Source organism: Opisthocomus hoazin, chromosome 1 (assembly GCF_030867145.1).
Source record: "Opisthocomus hoazin isolate bOpiHoa1 chromosome 1, bOpiHoa1.hap1, whole genome shotgun sequence".
NCBI classification, from domain to species: domain Eukaryota; kingdom Metazoa; phylum Chordata; class Aves; order Opisthocomiformes; family Opisthocomidae; genus Opisthocomus; species Opisthocomus hoazin.
In genome coordinates this window covers 6,884,351-6,902,614 of record NC_134414.1, presented here as the reverse complement: position 1 = coordinate 6,902,614, position 18,264 = coordinate 6,884,351, and the positions used below count along the sequence as shown (strand labels likewise).

The 18,264-nt window shown below is 46.8% G+C and overlaps 1 protein-coding gene across 2 annotated transcripts; it reads left to right on the top strand.

Annotated features, from left to right (window-relative positions):
- The first annotated feature begins 2,679 nt into the window (after positions 1-2,679).
- Positions 2,680-16,441, top strand: ALG8 (ALG8 alpha-1,3-glucosyltransferase). 2 transcript variants are annotated; one of them, XM_075423630.1, is made up of 13 exons: positions 2,680-2,792; positions 3,775-3,853; positions 5,174-5,367; positions 6,672-6,781; positions 7,639-7,706; positions 8,251-8,377; positions 9,021-9,124; positions 9,244-9,364; positions 9,662-9,801; positions 10,621-10,760; positions 12,703-12,800; positions 14,494-14,566; positions 15,909-16,441. In XM_075423630.1, the coding sequence occupies exons 1-13, from the start codon at positions 2,680-2,682 to the stop codon at positions 16,138-16,140; spliced, it is 1,599 nt and encodes a 532-aa protein (XP_075279745.1). In that variant the 3' UTR covers positions 16,141-16,441. The 2 variants fall into 2 exon arrangements, with proteins under 2 accessions (XP_075279745.1, XP_075279834.1); XM_075423719.1 differs by lacking the exon at positions 14,494-14,566 and having other exon boundaries at positions 2,696-2,792; positions 12,703-12,805; positions 15,914-16,128.
- Positions 16,442-18,264: the final 1,823 nt, after the last annotated feature.

Sequence of the window (18,264 nt, the reverse complement as noted above, 5' to 3'; positions counted from 1 at the left end):
ACAAGGCACTTGTCCTAGATAGATGAAGGTTTGCTGCAAGGAAGCGAAAAGGCATCAGCCTTGCATGATTCCACCCTCCAGCCTGGCAATTTCTTCCAGGTATTAAAAACTTGAGCTTGTTCTTCTGAATGAGCACTTTACACCTGGAAGCCGACCCAGAGCCCGATGACGCCGGTTGGAGATGGCACCTCCCTGGAGCAGAGCCAAGTTGGTGTAATTTGAAGTGGTTTCTGCCCGATGCCAGGCAGCTGTGGGCACGAGAGCTGCCCTGAATTCCCCCACGCTCTTCACCCAGCGTGAACTCGCCCACAGACACGGTGTTTCTGGGCATGTGGGGGGACACTGGTCTCTGTCCCACATCAACAGGGTTAAGCTCGTGCTGATGGTGAGCGGCGTGGCGGGCTCCCCAACACCCGGCCCGACATTGCGGAGAGGACGAAAAGGAAAATCCAGAGAGAGATCCGAAAGGATTACCCAGATCCAGGGTGAGCCAGAGCCCTCGATCTCTTTAACCACATCCCAGGGACAGGGGAGTCTTCTGGAAGAAGCAATGGTTGATGTTGAGCCCTGTGGGAACAGTGTTTCTCAGCTGTAGGAAATACAGAGAGGAGCATGCAGGGATGGAGTTGGGGCTGCACTCAGGGGATGCCAACCCCGTGTGAGACCAGCAGTGACAAACATGGAACTGGCACCACAGGCTGTCCCTTCCTCGCTGAGATGCTGGCCCCCAGGAGCAGCCCCAGCCCAGGCTCCTGCAAGTACAGCCCCACAGCAGCCCCACAGCACCCAATCCAATCCCACATCACCCAGGCCATAACTACATATATGGTCCCACAGCCACCTAAGCCCCCAACACCCAGGATCACCAACCACCCACTGCTGGTCCCACACCACCCAATCCCCCATCACCCAGGCCCAACACCATCCAGCACCATACCTGCTCCCAGAGCCACCCAACCCCACATGACCCAGGCCCCACAGCACCCAACCCCATATCACTCAGACCCAACGCCGCTCCACACCATACCTGGTCCCACCCCACCCAACCCCACTGGTGGTCCCACACGACCCAGCCCCACATCACCCAGGCCCCACACCACCCAACAGCACATCAGTCAGACCCAATGCTGCTCAACACCACACCTGGTCCCACAGCCACCCAAACCTATTGGTGGTCCCATACCAGCCAACCCCTCATCACCCAAGCCCCACACCACTCAACCTCACATCACTCAGACCCAAGACCACCCAATCCCACTGGTGGTCCCACACCACCCAACCCCACATCACTCAGACACAACACCACCCAGCTCCATAACTGGTCCCACAGCACCCAGTCCCATATCACCCAGGCCCCACACCATCCAGCCACACATCAGTCACACTCAACACCACCCAGCTCCATAACTGGTCCCACACCACCCAACCCAGTATCACCCAGGTTCCACATCACTCAGACAAAACACCACCCAGCTCCACACCTGGTCCCACACCACCCAACCCCACATCAAGCAAGCCCCACACCACTCGACCCCACTGCTGATACCACACCACCCAACCCCACATTAACCCAGGCCTACCATCAGCCAACGCCATACCTCGTCCCACAGCCACCCAAGCCCAGTTAACTCAGGCCTACTGCCACCCAGTTCAGTAGGGCAAGTGCAGGGTCCTGCACCTGGGAAGGAACAACCCCAGGCACCAGTACAGGCTGGGGCTGACCTGCTGGAGAGCAGCTCTGCGGAGAGGGACCTCGGTGTGCTGGTGGATGATAGGTTGGCCATGAGCCAGCAGTGTGCCCTGGCTGCCAAGAAGGCCAATGGTCTCCTGGGGTGCATTAAGAGAAGTGTGGCCAGCAGGTCAAGGGAGGTTCTCCTCCCCCTCTCCTCTGCACTAGTGAGGCCCCATCTGCAGTACTGTGTCCAGTTCTGGGCTCCCCACTTCAAGAAAGATGAGGAGCTACTGGAGAGAGTCCAGCGGAGGGCTATGAGGATGGTGAGGGCACTGGAGCATCTCTCCTACGAGGAGAGGCTGAGGGAGCTGGGCTTGTTCAGCCTGGAGAAGAGAAGGCTGAGAGGGAACCTTAGAAATGTTTATAAATATCTGAAGGGTGGGTGTCAGGAGGACGGGGCCAGACTCTTTTCAGTGGTGCCCAGCAACAGGACAAGGGGCAACGGGCACAAACTGAAGCAGAGGAAGTTCCGTCTGAGCATGAGGAAGAACTTCTTCCCTCTGAGGGTGACGGAGTACTGGAACAGGCTGCCCAGAGGGGCTGTGGAGTCTCGTTCTCTGGAGATATTCAAACCCGCCTGGACGCAGTCCTGTGCAGCCTGCTGTAGGTGACCCTGATTTGGCAGGGGGGTTGGACTGGGTGACCCACAGAGGTCCCTTCCAACCCCAACCATGCTGCGATTCTGTGACCTGGTCCCACGCCACCCAACCCCACATCACTCAGACCCAACACCAGGTAACCCTTTTGGTGGTCCCACAGCCACCCAACCCCACTGTTGGTCCCACACCCCCGAGCCCCAAGCCCCCCTCCCTCCCCGCCCCGTTCCCGCGCATGCGCAGTGCGGCCCCCTAGGCAGCGGCCGCAGCGCGGGCAGCGCGGCGCATGCGCAGCCCCCGCCGGGGGCGGGTCCGCGCGCTTCAAACCGTGCCGGCGGGCCGCCACCGCGCATGCGCGGCCGTTCTGTCAGCGCGGGGCGCGCCATGGCGGCGGGCGGCCGGAGCTGGTTCCGCGCCTTGGCCCTCGGCGTGTCCTTCCTCAAGTGCCTCCTCATCCCCGCCTAGTAAGGAGCTTCCCCGGGGCTGGGGGGGCTCGGTACGGCCTGGCAGCCCCCCCGGGGCGGCGGTTGACTTCCCCTTCCCCTCAGGGCGGGCGGGGCTGGGGAGCCGGGCGCGGGCCGGGGCGGTGCCGCGGTTGCTGAGGGGACCGCCGTGCCCTGAAGGGCCCCGAAGGGCCTCGCTTCCCTCGGGCGCTTGTGGGGAGCGGGGCGGTGCTGCCTGCTCCTGCTCTCGGCTTCGCTGCGGTGGGTGAAGGCGCTTGCAGCCAGTTCTGCCCGGTTGTTGTTCGGGGGGGCCTTTCAACGTGCTGAAGCGTTAACGGTTCTTAGCTTTAGAAGACACTGTAGCTTTTTTCCCCTAAAAAAAACCCGCAAATTGTTGTGAAAAAGTCAGAACCTGGAGTTTTGGCATTAATTGTCAGAAAAGGCCAAGCTGCAAATTGTTCTTGTCCTGTAGTAGCCTGTGTATGTCCTTGGCATGGAGTTTGTGCAGCATCTTCGTTACCACAGAATGGTCGGGGTTGGAAGGGACCTCTGTGGGTCACCCAGTCCAGCCCCCTGCTGAAGCAGGGTCACCCAGAGCAGGCTGCACAGGACCTTGTCCAGGCGGGTCTTGAATATCTCCAGAGAAGGAGACTCCACAACAGAATCACAGAATGATAGGGGTTGGAAGGGACCTCTGTGGGTCATCCAGTCCAACCCTCCTGCCGAAGCAGGGTCACCTACAGTAGGTTGTAGAGGACCTTGTCCAGGCGGGTCTTGAATATCTTCGGAGAAGGAGACTCCACAACCTCCCTGGGCAGCCTGTTCCAGGGCTCCGTCACTCTCAAACCGTTTAGTTACTTGATCAAAGTCTTGCCCTAGAGCTTTAGGCTCATTTTTGTCTATGCTTTCTCTGTATGTAAGCTTCCTTTTTATCTGCCTGTCACGGTGTGCTCTGAAATGTTCCTCCTTTAAGTATGTGACTCTTAACAACAACCTTCTGTAGTTATTCCACAGATTTTGAAGTGCATAGGAATTGGCTTGCCATCACTCACAACCTGCCCCTCTCTCAGTGGTACTATGAAGTAAGTACGTGTTTAGGTTTTTTTTTTCAGCTGTGTATAAATTTCAGGCATATTGGGTGTGTCAGCCTGTGAATGCTAGACAAGAAAGGTTTTTATTTGCAGAAAGTACATGTCATGGATACTGATGGTTGGCAGCTGTATAGCAGTGGTTCAGAAACATACCAGTCACGATTAGTTGGCCCTGTGTAGCTTTTAGTTAAAAAAGGAGAATTGTTTGGGGAAGCTGCTGGTACTTAGCAAGGGGAAATAGAAGAGACAGTTAAGGCAGATGGATTATTAGAAAGGCTGCGTAACACGGGGGCAGGTTGCATGGTAGTCTTAAATTGCTGCTGTCTTTGCTCTTGTCATTGATAAGTGGTTATCTCGATAAAGAACGAATCATACAAATGGGTGTATACATTATGAAATCAATCACTGTATTAAACCTTAGAGCCTCTGCTGGTGCGCTGCTAGCGTGCATCAGTTTTAATCTAGATGAATCACCTTTGAGTTGATGATAGACTCAGCCTACACAGTTGGGTTTTAATATATCACGCAGTATCTCCTGGAGTTCTGGGATAAATATCATAGTCTCTGGTCCTCCTCCACGTAAGCGTCTGGGAACTGTGTATCCAGGAGTAACTGATTTGCGCAGGTCAGAGCTTTCTGACAGGCTGATCCAATGCTGTAAAACAAATTTCTGCGACACCAGTGCAATCCCAGTGCCAGAGCATAGGATGCCTTTCAGCAGCGTAACAGAAGCGTTTGGGAACATGCACACTGACAAATAGACCCCATCGCAACCCGCTCTGTTCCCCCTTTCTCCTCTCCTATTTCCACAGTCAAGAGGTTAATCATTGGTCAGGACATAACTGTTTTTATAGGAAGAGATCAAATAATACTGTTTGATCTTGATAAGGTCTTAACAAAATGAAGACTTGTTGACTAATGAGTAAAAATAATGTGGAGACTATAATAAGGCTTATTGTGCTGGTGATTAATGTAGACAAATATTCACTATGAGCTATTTTACTGAGATATTTTTTTAATGTTGGCCCTATTACTGTAAGCTGATTTATAAAGAACAAACGATTATGTATTGGCTAGGTGCAGATACAGAAAGTGTTGTTTAATATTTTTCTACTAATGAAGAGATGTCCCATCTCTCTACCACGACTACAGAACAGCTGAAATCTGAAAAAATCTCAAATCTGAGTAGTTTCAGTTAAACAGAGTCTACTGAGATAAAATACATCAGCTGATTTGCTGTGGCGAACCGTACCTGAAGGACTGTAACCAGCATGGATTGTGCTAAACTAGTTAATCTTATTTTGTCTGTAGGCAACTTCGGAATGGACCCTGGATTATCCACCATTTTTTGCTTGGTTTGAATATGCACTGTCGCACGTTGCCAAGTATTTTGACCCCAAGATGTTGGTTATCGAGAATCTCAATTACACCAGTCATGCAACTGTCTTCTTCCAAAGATTTTCTGTCATTTTTACAGATATTCTTTTCATATATGCAGTTCGTGAGTAAGTCTTAATGTTCTCATTTTAGGGACAGTGGGTAGTCACTAATACAGTAACAACAAGTAATTATGTGTACAAATAAGCTTGTAAATGCATGGAAATATCAAAGTTGCTTTAAGGAGAAATTTGGAACATGCTACTAAACACAAGATAACTTTTTGTTGTTCTTGGAGATGCTATTGCTGTACGGGTGATCAGATCTGTATGCATTCAGACATCAGCTGCTGTTTCACACGTTTACAGGTGTTTTGATTCTGTCACTGGTTTGTTTTGTAGGAGTTGCAGGACAGCTTGGGTGCTTGTTTCTTGCTGTTACTTTTCTTATTACTGTGTTCTTTTAGAGTAGAGGCATAAAGGAAACTTGTGACAAAATGCCAGTAATATCAAATATGTGAAGCCCCTCCAGTGTTTTTGGTATTCTTGATGATAAACTGATTATTCCAAGTCTAATTCAACAATATTATGTGTTTTCAGTGTGCCCTGACTTTGTGAAGAAGTGTTTTATCTTGCACCCAAAGAACAGAGGGGGGCATGTGTTCCGAGAATTATGTTGCCTACCTTAATGATTTGCCTGTAACAGTTTTCCCTTGTTTTACTCTGCTCAAAATCTGGGTAGAAAGTTCTCTGTTGCATTGGAGCACTGCCTAAGCTCCTTTATTTACTTTCTGTATTTGAAACGGGCTAGCTTTGCATTGTGACTTTTTTCCTTTTATTGTTTTGACTCGGAGATGCATGAATGAGCTGGCTGTCTTAAAATGGCTCTACTAAGAGTTTTTCAACACAAATCATCCACAACTTTTTAATCTGATCTGATCTAAGCTTATCGTCAAAAATAATATGGTCCATATGGCTTCTCACTGAGAAGTCATATGATGTTTTTAACAGAAATAGCTTATAATACTGGGGGGAGCCAGGAAGAAGTTAATGTCCAACTGAGGACCTGAAATACAGCTTGGTACGTTGTGTTCAGGTGTAGCAATGTGTTGTTCGTTCATGAGAAGTGGATATAAACAGGTTATGACAACTCTACAGTAATTATTGAATGTGAGACTTGAACCTGAGGCTAAGTTACTTAACATAAGCCTTGGCATGTGGAACGTACTACAGTTATGGAAAATTAAAACCCGTTTTTTACTGAACTTTATTCATCACACTGTCTTCTGTTAATGAATTTAGCAAGAATTTTATCATTGCCTTACATCCTAATAAAGGGTTAAGACATTAAGTGCACTTTTCAACTCTTAAAAGCAACAGTGTTTTTGTTGGCTATTTCAATTAAGACTTCTGTTTCTTCTTCTTTTGTTCAGATGCTGCAGATGTGTAAATGGGAAGCGAGCTGCAAAGGACATCCTGGAAAAACCAACATTTATTCTTGCTGTTCTGCTCTTGTGGAATTTTGGGTTGTTAATCGTGGATCGTATCCTTTGAAAACGTTGCAGGTTGTTGGTGGGGTTTTTTTAATCCGTTAGTGTGTGGTACAGACCCATGAATATTATTATTACTATCATTGCAGGTAATACTACTGTGCTTGTTTCTGGGGTTAGTTGAGTAACTTCATGTTTTCATTAGGATTATTATTTGGCAAAATGGGAATTGTGAGGTTTTTGGACTGATTTGCCAGAACTGCAGGAGGATCAGTCTGGCAGCAGCATGCCTGTTCCTGCCGGCTGCTCCTACTTCGCCTGCCTACGGAAGCCTTAGCAGAGAGCCTCTGTTTTCCTGGGTGTGGTTCCGAGTTTGTCCCATGGCAGGGAAAATCTTAAAGTGCTTTATGCTCAGACTGTATTCAGTTGGTTGGTGTTGCATGAGAATTAGCGAGGTGTTTTAAAGAGGATATAAAAACACCTCTGGAAAGTCCAATTATTGTGAATCAGTCTTGACATAATGTGCATTGATTGAGCTGAGGAGGGAATGGGTGGCGAGGACTACAGTCTCCATCCATTAACCAACGTGAGGCAGAAACTAGTGTTAAAATTCAAAACATGGACAATTAACCTTTTGTTTTGGTTTCTATCCTTTAAGTTGCGTGATGAACATGTGGTCAGATTGTTGTGCTTCGTTTCATCAAGATAATGTCCTGGTATGAGTAGATTTTGTGTCTCTGACAACGGGGATGGTTAAGTAATGGCTTCATGTCTATGTGGAGTGAATTTGAAGTTAGTTTCTTGATTTAAGTTCCATTTTAATTTGAATTTATTGTTTATATGTTTAAGTCTCCACAGAAAGCTGATAGTAGTAAAGAAAGCTTACTTTGTTTTCTTGACTCCAATTCAGATATTCACTTTCAGTACAATGGCTTTCTGTTTGGGCTGATGCTTCTTTCTGTTGCCCGCCTATGTCAGGTAAAGCTGAGTGGCTCTTTCCTATTGTCACCATATGTATTTTAGGTGCATTAATTACCTTCAGTATGAGCAGTCCAATGAAGTGATTGAGACTGGAAGTCGAGTTGTGCTAAGCTGAATGTCTAGTTATTTGTTGACTTTGAGGGGAAGAGGAGTACTGGAAACTCACCATAATTGCTTGCTGATGCTGCAGCATTGCGGTTCCCTGTGAGAAAGCTAAATTCTGTGTTATACCTGAGCAATGTGACATGGTTTCCAGCCATCTTATCTTCCAAGTCACCAGTCCTTAGAAAACTTACCTCTGAAGCTGCGGGGAGATGAGGCCTATCCCAGTTTTCCCAGTATCTTGTGACAGTATAGGTTCCTTGTCTGTACCTGTTGTGCATAACGCTACAGAGTTTGTAATTTGAAGTAAATACGCTCTTTTTTTTTATGCCTATGATAAATGTCCTGTTACCTTAGGAGCACAGCAGAGGACTATTAAAAGTAAATACAAAGGGAGAACAAGTAGAAAAGCTTGGGTTTTGTTTTGTTTTTCCTTTAGAAAAGATACCTGGAGGGTGCTCTTCTTTTTGCTGTTCTTCTGCACTTCAAACACATCTACATCTATGTGGCCCCGGCATATGGCATTTATTTATTACGATCCTATTGTTTTACTGCAAATAATGCAGGTAAGATGGGTTTTTTCTCATTAGCTTTTGGGGATTGTGTTAATTAGTGGGGCCTGAGGAAGACTCAAGACATGCAGATACCATCGGAATGAAATGGCTGCAGGTCAAACAAAAATTTTGCTTGGGTAGCAGAGTTGGTATGATCTTTAAAGATCTTTGAAATACATTTATTTATGTAAAATTCCTGTTTCCAGGGAGTTCATTAAGAAAAAAACAACATGAATAAACTGCAGATGGCAGTTTGAAGCTTTAAGAATTATTCTGGATATGAAACGATTAGATGGCATCAGAAGCTATTTCAAAGTCCTTCTTTGAGTTTGTTTCCAGTTCTTAGCACTGAAAAACATGGTTGATGTTCCTCACGTTAACAGAGAAGGCACTTCTCTTGAAAGAGAAAATACTGGAAGTTTGTGTAATGGAGGAGCCGCAATGCGGAAAAAGTGAATGCAAGCAAACTGTTGTTGGGTGGATGGTTGGACTTGCTGATCTTAGAGGTCTTTTCCAACCTACGATTCTATGAATGTGTTGGGATAAAAGGCTGTATGCCTCTTTTAGATAGGCACTAGCAATTCACTGTTAGCGTGGAATGCCTTGTCTCCCTCTGCGCTTGCCACAGTAACTGTAATCCGTTTGCTTCTTGCAGACGGATCCCTGAAGTGGAGAAGTTTCAGCTTGCTGCACGTAACTCTTCTGGGATTGATTGTCTGTCTTGTTTCTGCTCTTTCATTGGGTCCCTTCATAGTGTTGGTAATAACCCCTTTTTCACCTGTTATTCCCCTGAACTGTTAGAAAACTGTGTTATAAAAACATAAACCATGTCTCATCTGAAGACGTAATTTCTTTCTTCTTTTTTTTGTTTTCTGTAGGGCCAGCTGCCTCAAGTCATTTCACGGCTTTTTCCTTTCAAGCGAGGCCTCTGCCATGCCTACTGGGCCCCTAACTTCTGGGCTTTGTACAACGCCATGGACAAAGCACTAACAATTCTGGGTACAGTATGCTAATCCTGCTATTTGGTGCCTGTTTGCAGATAGAGCTCTCTGGATTTTAATCTTCCTTCCCTGTTTGAAATGCCAGTAGGGAATTATATTTTCAGATTGCCTTAAATTACCTGATTTCCTGCATAATTCAGGGCGTGATAAGTTTCCAGCAGTTGGCCATAAGTCAATCATTCCTCTCTGCTGTCCTTTAAAAAAGAAAAGACTTGGCCGTGTACTTAGTTCAGCTACTTAATTTTCTTCATTAACATTTATCAGTTTGTGGGTTTTTTTATCTTTTTGTTTTCAGGTTTGAAGTGTAACTTTCTTGATCCCACAAAAATTCCTAAAGCCTCAATGACAGGAGGGCTGGTTCAAGAATTTCAGCATACTGTTCTCCCTTCTGTGACTCCACTAGCAACATTAATCTGTACTTTCATATCTATATTGGTAAGAAAAAATAATATTTTTTGGAAACGTGATGTTTTGTCTCCCGTAGATTTTTATTTGATTAGCATGCACTTCACTTGAATTTGAATTCCAGGGCAACAAATAAGTTTTCTTTAAAAACAAAAATAATAAAAACAATTATTTGGGTAAACGTGGAATTAATATTGTGTATCAAGGTAGATATTCTTTTCTTCAAGTATGGCCAAAATTATGGCCCCTATCAGTTCTAGAACAACTGAAAGATTGTTAAAAATAATCTTGGATGAAAACCACTCTGCATTCTGAGCTAGTAGTGACCTTTTGTGATAGAAGGTAATTGAGCCGGGATGTTAGTAGAGGCGCTGATGGAACTGTGTGGGCAGCTTATGGTTATCCTAACAGCGTGAGCTACAGGTAAGCCTAGTGCTCTTGATGTGACAAGCAGCAAATTGAAGGTTTGATAAGTAATTACCTGGATACAAAGTCTTTTTCACTCTAATGAGCAACTGTCCTTTAACAGAAAGCCTTTGTCTCAACACCTTTACATAGTCACTTTGATAAAATGAGTTTAGTGGCATGGATTCAAAGTCAGTTCTTGCAACACAAGTAATGGGTGTTGGCTATGCCTGTCAGTCGATTTTTCCCCTCCTGTTATATTGATGAAGTCCTTCAAGCTTTACTCATGCATCCAAATCGATACGATTCCTCCAGTGCTGTATGTATCATTCAGCCTGGGTGCAGTGGTGTTTGTTAACATTTAAGAAGTCTCGTTGGACAGTGGCTTGTGTTCAGGATTGCCAGACTTTTCACTGAAGTCCTGTTTTTGCCTGTTGTTTCTAGCCCTCTGTTTTCTGTCTTTGGTTTAAACCTCAAGGGCCCAGAGGCTTTCTTCAGTGCCTTGTTCTTTGTGCGTTGAGCTCCTTCATGTTTGGCTGGCACGTGCATGAAAAAGCAATACTCCTTGCTATTCTGCCCCTAAGGTAAGTGAATTTCCTATGTAGTACTTGGCCAAAGTGAACGTGCAGCCACTTGTTGAGGAATCCTCAAAGAGGATCACTTTGTTTTCAGTTATGTCAGAAAATGAACATGTTTATAGAATGCCTTAAGCTGTAAAGTCTTAGTGCATTTCAAGTAGATTAATTTCAGGCACAATAAAATCTGTCTACCTTAGCAATAGTATGTGCTGATGCTAGTAGAGCATATGTAGAAAACCAGTGCGGTGTAAAACAAACAATATCTTTTATGACATACTGGCTTATACTTTACAATAGTTTGCATTGACAGAGGTGTCAAGTAGAGCTTTACTGGGAGCAGCTGATTCCTATATCAGCCTTGTGGGCATAGCAGAGCTTGTACTAACTTACAGATGATCGGAAGAACTGAAGTGTATGGTGGTGTTGGGATGAAAAAGCAATGATTTTAGGAGTCTGGCCCACAGGCCTTCCCACTACATGCACTCTTTTGTGTCTCTGAATGCTGGGTTGTGTTACGGTGCATAGTGTAACAAAATCAGTGTGTTCGGATTCAGACACTGATTGCTGTCAGAATAATGAAAAAAAAAAAACCCTCCATGCTCACAACAGAAAGGGGTTCAGACTGTTGGCTGCATGTGGGGCCACAGCTCTGAGAAGAAGTCATTTAGCTTCCCCTTGATGCCTCCTTTTCTTAGTGACAGCTTGGGAGCAGGCTGGATAAAACGTTTCACTCGTGACATGGTGGGCAAAACCAGGCTGCTATTTAGGGTCTTTTATTTCCCCCACTGTTATCACTGCATTTGTGCATTACATTCATTGCACCTGAAAAGTCCAAGAGCTATTTGTTGCATGTCTTGTGGCTTTGGTCTCTACAACTGCCTGAAAGGAGGCTGTAGTGAGGCAGGTGTTGGTCTCTTCTCCCAGGTAACTAGGGATAGGGGGAGCGGCAATGGCCTCAAGTTGCATCAGGGGAGGTTCAGATTGGATATTAGGAAAAATTTCTTCACAGAAAGAGTGGTCAGACATTGAAATACGCTGCCCAGGGAGGTGGTGGAATTCCCATCCCTGGAGGTGTTCAAAAAAACGTGTATATCTGGCATTTCAGGACATGATTTAGCAGGCATGGTGGTGTTGGGTTGATGGTTGGACTTGATATTAGAGGTCTTTTCCAACCTTAATGATTCTATGATTTGTCTTTTCAAGAGGAAAAAATAACTGGTTTGCCTGGCTTGAGGAGTTTGACATTGCTGTCATACTCGAGCTTGGCAAGCATTTGTAGTTGATTAACTTTTTTTTTTCCCTCTAAACAGTTAAGGTTTGAGATCTACTCTGGCAGGGACAACTGTAAAAATATTGTAGTCTGTAGCTGTCATGCAGCTCAAGCCTTGCTGAGTGCAGTGGTTCATATCGAAAACGCTAGGTAGATCGCTCAGGAGCTAACTGAGGAAACGGACATTCTGCACTGTGCTTGACAGGAACAGCACGCAGTTTCTACTAAAATGTCTGCCGAGGGTAGAATTGAGGCTATAGTAGACTCTTGTAGTGGGAATTGTGGGAGGAAAGGCATTAACACTGGAAAAAAAACAAAAGGAAGGGGGAAAAAGTAGGGATGATGACATTGGCAGCCAGCTGGCAAAGGAAAAATACCATTTGTAGAAAACTCCAGGCCTTTCTGATGTTTGTGTTCAGTGGGGGTGTGGTTTTCTGGGGAAGAGTTTCCTGCCTGATTCTTTTCTTCCCCCCCCCCCCCCCCCCCCCGCCTTTCTATCCCTGGGGCCACGTGGTTTGGAAGCAGGAGATTCCATCACAGGTCCAGTGTTTGGAGGGACTGGGGCACTGTGAAATGTTCTTCAGTCTCTTGTGGATTGTGCAGTGTTTTGCTGACATTAAGTTTCTTTGCTAAAAAAACAAAAAAGACAAAAGCGTAACAAATTCTTGTTATTTTTAGCTTGTTGTCTGTTCAGAGAGCGAAGGATGCTGGTATCTACTTGATTCTGACAACAACAGGGCACTTCTCGCTTCTTCCATTGTTGTTCACACCACCAGGTAAAGTGTTTTCCTTCTTTCCGTGCTGTCATCTTACTGCTTTGGGTTTGTTTGTTCAGAGACTATGTTCAGGTAAAGGTTTTGGATTGTTTTATGTACTAAGTTGAAAGCTGCAACAGGCTGTCTGTCAGCCTGTTTCCATAATACAAACTCTGACTAGTTAAACGTTGGTTTAAAAAGCTGTAGAAGAGCTGTAGGCTTTAAGTTGAAATAGAGATGGGAAATTGTTGTAGTCAATACTTGTCCCTCATTCTGCCACAGTCGTAGAAACTCCCCCCATAGAATCACAGAATCCCAGAATAGCAGGGGTTGGAAGGGACCTCTGGTGATCATCTAGTCCAGCCTCCCTGGGCAGCCTGTTCCAGGGCTCCGTCACCCTCAGAGGGAAGAAGTTCTTCCTCATGTTCAGCTGGAACTTCCTCTGCTTCAGTTTGTGCCCATTGCCCTTTGTCCTGTCGCTGGGCACCACTGAGAAGTCTGGGCCTGTCCTCCTGACACCCACCCTGAAGATAAATGTCCCCTCTCAGCCTTGGCTTCTCCAGGCTGAACAAGCCCAGCTCCCTCAGCCTCTCCTCATAGGAGAGATGCTCCAGTCCCCTCACCATCCTCGTAGCCCTCCGCTGGACTCTCTCCAGTAGCTCCTCATCTTTCTTGAAGTGGGAAGCCCAGAATTGGACACAGTACTGCAGGTGGGGCCTCACTAGGGCAGAGGAAAGGGGGAGGAGAACCTCCCTCGACCTGCTGGCCACACTCCTCCTAATGCACCCCAGGATCCCATTGGCCTTCTTGGCAGCCAGGGCACACTGCTGGCTCATGGTCACCTTGTCACCCACCAGGACACCCAGGTCCCTCTCCGCAGAGCTGCTCTCAAGCAGGTCCGCCCCAGCCTGTACTGGTGCATGGGGTAAACCCATCTAACATAACTGTGTGAAGCAAGAGTGACAAAAGCAGTTTGAAACCGCAGACCTGACAGGCCGTTCTCCAGCTTGCTATCGGTAGTGTGCTTAAACTGAAAAACCATGCAGCAGCCTCAGTTAAATCAGCACATGTAGGGGCAGATTTGTCTTTGTGACCAAAAGCCCTGCCTGCCCTGCCTGCCCTGCCTTCCCTTTTGCTTCACTTCAGCCCTCAGCTGTTGTAGCTGCGACAACGCTGTAACACCGTATCGATTGCCATCCTGCTGGGAGAGTTCAAATCCAGACACTCACACTCTCTTGGTCTGATGATGCCACTTGTTTGCAGTTTGAGAAGCTGCTGCCTTGAGAAATGAGAAACTGCCATCTCTGTTACTTAATTTTTATCTACCACACAACCTAGAACTCGATAGCATTGATTTGGCTGCCACATTTATGTTTTAAGCTTCCCAGCCCAGTAATTTCTGTTTTATTTTTAATAGGAAAATATTATTTGCTGAGATGCGGTATTGAAATTATAATTAGTGTGTTCAGTACTAGTTTTAGTGCGTTTGTAGATAATTGAAGTGAGTGTTTTGCAAAGGCTTGGCATTTGCTTTAGTAAATATCTATGCTTATTTTTAGGTGTCCTAAGGGAGAAAACATTTAGTTCTGTCTGGAGAAAATAATTAAGTTGGGCAGTGCAAGTGTGACGAGTAGGATTTAAAGATACTGCAATTTATATGGCAGAAGGTTTTTACAATTAATTTTAAAACTATGTTACATTCCTTGTTTTTCAGAACTTCCAATTAAAATACTGCTTATGCTGCTGTTTACTGTTTATAGCTTCTCTTCATTGAAGTCTCTGTTCAGGTAATTAAAGAAATTTGTTCCCAAAGCCATGAACAAAACTTTTTTTTCTGTCACTTGCAACACTGTCATCATAGGTGGCAAACAGCGCAGGAAACCGATGCTGAAGTATCAAATTGAAGTGTTACTGGTCAAAAGGGGCTGCTGCCTCCCGAGAAGAGAGGCAAGGCTTAAGTTAGGATTATTACAGCACATCCTTGTTATGTTTGACTTGTGACAACTCCCCAGTTAGTCCCAGCAGGCCGTAAGTCCCCACCTGCTTGATGCCCCGTTAAATCACAAAGTTGTAATGTTGTAGCCTGTGAGGATTTAATTCAATATTGGAGCACTTGTTATGGTGAGTTAGCTGGAGACTGTCTGTCCTAGCCGTTCCAAACCACCGCTGTGGTGTTTTGCAGTAGTGCTGCGTATTTTCATGTGTGGAAGAGACAGGTTGTAAATAACACACAATTACAAACTGTAGTTTGTCAGCGAATCTCTTGCACACACTTGGTTGTCAGAAGATATAACTGCCCAAATCATCCTGTGTGCTTATTCAGGCCGTTGGTCTCAGCCACCTGGCCAAAGGCCGCGCTGATCCTTGGAACCCCTCTAGTCTCCACGTTCCTATTTCCCAAACTTTTCCTGGCAAAGCCGGGCTGTAGAGAAGGATCTGTCAGAAATGCCATAAACCTGCATTTGCTGCCCTGGTCACCTGCTTTTTGTAGGTGATCCCCTATCAACCAGACTGCTTTCCCCCCCTTAGTATTCCAGAATTCCATCGCTCTGTCTCAGGAGCTCTCACTAAAACCCTCTGCAGGAGCTTCGTTTCTGCCTAGAGATGGAGCTTTTGCAAATTTCTTGTTCCTAACTTCCCCCCCAAAAAAAACGATTCCTTGCAGAAGAACCTGAATTCCCCTGTAAACTACCTGCGGTCAAAACCCTGCCATCAGTGTCCTGCGCGAGAGACTGGCGCTGGTAGATCCCACAGAACGCTTGGGCCGGGGGCGAAGGGAAATCTGCCTCTTCCAGTCTGCGGACGGGGAACAGCTGCTGAGGAGCGGGCCTGCATCTGAAGGTGTCTGCTCAGTTGCTGGCTGGAAGGTGGAGGTGAAGCGGAGCAGCTGCTCGGATGCCAGTGCATCTTGGAACTTGGTGTAAAAGCCACCCGAGAAGGAAATCGGCTGTACCCTGTTATCACGCCTTTTCCTGCCGAAACTCTTGGAACTGTTATTTAAAGCCTTATTGTGAACTAATTGGGGATATTCTTTGCACTGGTCACCAGTGATAGCTGAAAAAGACTAGTTATTTTTAGTTAGCTTCATGTATTTTAACACTATCTTGTTTTTTTAAATTCCTCTGACAGGAGAGAGAGGCCTCTCCTTAACTGGCTTGAAACAATCTACCTCATCCAGCTGGTGCCTTTGGAAATCTTCTGTGAAATTGTGTTTCCTCTCACCCCCTGGAAATGGCACTTCCCCTTCATCCCTCTGTTCCTGACCTCTGTGTACTGTGCTCTGGGCGTCACCTACGCGTGGCTGAAACTCTACGTCTCCGTCTTGACCGAACGAGTTCCTGCAAGGCAGAAGGCCGAGTGAAGCCGCAGCGTCGGGACCAGCCCCAGGCACGGCGAGGGGTTGTCCCACGGACGTACAGCTCTCCAAAACACAGCGTTACGTGTACCGTCACCACGAGGGGAGTTTTTCTTCCAATGCTTCTGTACTGCCTGATGATGAGACCTCTGATGGGAAGCGCTCGTCACAGTGACACGGGGCCAGGTGAGATGCCACTTGTAAACTGTGAAGCTTAACACGGTCCAGACTTCTGTCCCGAGGAAAACCTGCCCAGATTTCCCATTACTGTTTGTATTTGAATAAAAATTACTGTGGCAAATGACAAGGGATCATTGCTGTGTAGAAGAGAGCGTTGTACCTGGGGAATATGTAAATTAAAAACATCATATTTTTGGTTTGAGCATTTCTCATGGTTTTTTTTTTCTCATGTCTAAGCCCTGCTTTTTGAGGGACACCTGTGCAAGTAGGGATGTGGGGTCCAGCTGGAAACATGTCCTGAGGTGCGTTGTCAAACGCTTCAATGCCCAAATCTCAAGCTTTAAATTAGTTGCTTAATACCAACATAGAATCATAGGTTGGAAAAGACGTCAAACATCAAAAAGTCCAACCATCAACACCACCATGCCTACTCAACCATGTCCAGAAGTGCCCCATCTACACGTTTTTTGAATGCCTGCAGGGATGGGGACTCTACTTCTGCCCTGGGCAGCCTGGTCCAATGCCTGACCACTCTTTCTCTGAAGAAATTTTCCTAATATTCAATCTAAATCTCCCCTGATGCAACTTGAGGACCTTGCCTCTTGTCCTATCGCTGGTTACTTGGGAGAAGAGACCAACACCCGCCTCACTACAACCTCTTTTCAGGTAGTTGCAGAGAGCAATAAGGTTCCCCCCTCCGCCTCCTTTTCTCCAGACTAAACAGCCCCAGCTCCCTCAGCCGCTCCTCATGAGTTGTTCTCCAGACCCCTCACCAGGACAATGCTCCAGTCCCTCAATGTCCTTCTTGGAGTGAGGGGCCCAAAACTAAAAACAGCACTCCACATGCGGCTTCACCAGTGCCGAGTCCAGGGGCACGATCCCCTCCCTACTCCTGCTGGCCACACCATTCCTGATACAAGCCAGGATGTCGTTGACCTTGGCCACCTAGGCACACTGCTGGCTCATGTTCAGCTGGCTGCTGACCAGCATCCCAAGGTCCTTCTCTGCCATTCTAACTCCATAACTCCATTCACCACCACTCTCTGCGCTCGGCCATCCAGCCAGTTCTTTATCCAGCGAAGAGTACACCCATCCAAACCATGGGCAGGTAGTTTCTCCAGGAGGATGCTGTAGGCACAGTGTCAAAGGCCTTACTAAAGTCCAGGTGGACAACATCCACAGCCTTTCTCTCATCCACTAGGGCGGTCACCTGGTCATAGGAGGAGATCAGGTTGGTCAAGCAGCACCTGCCTTTCATGAACCCATGCTGGCTGGGCCTGATGCCCTGGCTGTCCTTCACATGCCCGGTGAGCGCACTCAGGATGAATTGCTCCATAATCTTCCTTGGTACCGAGGTCAGGCAGACAGGCCTGTAGCTCCCCGGATCCTCCTTCTGGCCCTTCTCGTAGACGGCTGTTACATTGGCAATCCTCCAGTCATCTGGGACATCCCCTGTCAGCCAGGACTGCTGATAGGTGATGGAGAGTGGCTTGACTGGCTACGTCTGTCCCTTTGGTCTCCTTCTTTCATGGGGTCTTTGCAAAGAGGTTTGAACATTCTTGTAATCAGAATTGTTGCTGTAGACCAGGTTGGCTCACTTCAGGCACATGCCCCAGCTTGGTGTTGTTTTAACACCAGTAAGCGCGTCAGCTGGCGTGGCTGGAGAACTGTATTCATTTCCAATTCACGTCAAACTCTGTGACGAAAGACCAAGTGTCCGCGGTTCCTCTGGTGACCTGTCTCAGGGTCTGCCCCTGCGCCCACGTACCCTGAAAGAGGAGTCACCTACAGCCTGGCACGCTTCATATTGTACTTTTTATAAACCCTCTGTAACAACCCCTAAACTGTTTTGTTCTAGAAATCAGGGTCTGGTTTGGATTCCAGCGCTGACGCGTGAAACTGGGAGGAGAGAAGGGGTGGATTTTATTTTCTTTCCCAGCAGTTCCTGAA

Excerpts from the sequence above, each read along its gene's own strand:
- ALG8 (XM_075423630.1), top strand. The coding sequence starts at position 2,680 with ATGCGCGGCCGTTCTGTCAGCGCGGGGCGCGCCATGGCGGCGGGCGGC. Across the intron at positions 9,125-9,243 it reads TGGGTCCCTTCATAGTGTTG|GGCCAGCTGCCTCAAGTCAT; the intron begins GTAATAACCCCT and ends TGTTTTCTGTAG. Across the intron at positions 12,801-14,493 it reads ATTGTTGTTCACACCACCAG|AACTTCCAATTAAAATACTG; the intron begins GTAAAGTGTTTT and ends CTTGTTTTTCAG.